The 1,494-nt window shown below is 48.6% G+C and overlaps 1 protein-coding gene across 1 annotated transcript; it reads right to left on the bottom strand.

Moving 5' to 3' along the window:
* Positions 1–840: 840 nt before the first annotated feature.
* Positions 841–1,494, bottom strand: LOC107598193 (putative per-hexamer repeat protein 5). Its single transcript, XM_016289466.1, has one exon. The coding sequence runs from the start codon at positions 1,492–1,494 to the stop codon at positions 841–843; it is 654 nt and encodes a 217-aa protein (XP_016144952.1).

A 1,494-nucleotide genomic window follows, 5' to 3' on the forward strand; every position in this document is an offset into this window, starting at 1 on the left:
ACATAGGTATCAACATATAACATACACTCTCATTTAGATCATCACAATACGAATTCATAGAGACCAAACATGGTATAAGTGAGTTGATATTAACTAGTGATCTATCATAAGCATGCATAAAACAGTAACCAATACACAAGACCATATACAAGAACATAATAATCATACACAATAACCAGGGGATATGCATGATAGGAAGGTCATAGAACAAAATGTCTATGAATTACATGACAGATGTCATTTCCTATAGCAGTATGTGTCTGTTTTAGAGAGAATTAAGTAAGGGGAAGAAGATTCTCTACATAATTTTAGGTCGTAAAGTTTATCTGATCTGGCTGAGGTGTCCTGGTTGCCATTGTAACCAAGGGCCTGTTCTGCATTTTTGAGGTGTTAGTTGAATTTCGGGGGAAGGGTCTATAGACCCTCATAGTTGGCTTGTTGGTTGGGTGAGGGGTGTTAGGGATAATTTGATGAATATAACAAATAATTGTGTGTCTGATTGGTCCAAACGCTAGATGGACTACGCTTTACTGTTAGTCAGTGTGGGTGACTAACCCACACTGGAGGTACACAACACTGCGTCTGTGCCGGTGATCCCCGTTGATCATCCAGAGCCTCGCCATGTCTCATCTGATCTGCCAGAATCTTGTCATGTCACAGCTGATCATCCAGAATCTCGTCACGTCATAGCTGATCGACTAAAGTCCCGCCATGTCACAGCTGATCGTCCAGAGCCTCGTCACATCTCAGCTGTCATCTCAGAATCATGTCATGACACAACCGGTTTTCCTGAGTCTTGTCACGTCCTGTCTATCACACCCAGATCTTTGAGGTCAGTTCCTAAGTATCCCAGACTGGCATCAAGCGTGGAGAACTGCTGGTGTCAGCATGCGTAGCTGGTATCCCTAAGCTCTCAAGCCCTTCTTTCCCAGAAGTGATTTCCGTGTCTGCAGCGCTTCCCATTATGGGGATCGCTTTATGGTGTGTCTGGGTTGCATACAGCATTGCTGAAACCCCAGAGGCAGTGGCATCCGCTGCGAAATCTCCTGAAGTGGTGGCACCCGCTGCCGTGTTTCCAGAGGTGGTGGTGTCCATTCCAGTCCCCGAATCCAGTTCCGAGCCTTCACCAGTCCTTGAATCCACTTCCGAGACTGCTCCAGTCCTTGAATCAGCTCCAGAGCCCGCACCAGTCATTGAGTCCGCTCCAGTTCCCTCGTCACGGCCATGAGTGCCGTTCCCTGTTCCAATGACTCCAGTTCCATCGTCATGGCCTGGAGTGCCGTTTTCTGTTCCAATGACTCTAGTGAGTCCAGCTCCTCCCGAGGTGATGGCATCTGCTGCAGAACCTCCCGAAGAGGCGGCGTCCACTCCAGCTCCTCCTGAGGTGGCGGCTTGTGCTGCAGAACCTCCCAAAGCGGCGTCTGCCTTTGAACTCTCTGCCAGTCCAGCCACGGCCAAAGAAGCTGTCTGTGAACCCACAGCCTGTCCTGCCAT

Source organism: Sinocyclocheilus grahami, unplaced genomic scaffold, assembly GCF_001515645.1.
Source record: "Sinocyclocheilus grahami isolate Dianchi unplaced genomic scaffold, SAMN03320097.WGS_v1.1 scaffold247.1, whole genome shotgun sequence".
NCBI lineage: Eukaryota > Metazoa > Chordata > Actinopteri > Cypriniformes > Cyprinidae > Sinocyclocheilus > Sinocyclocheilus grahami.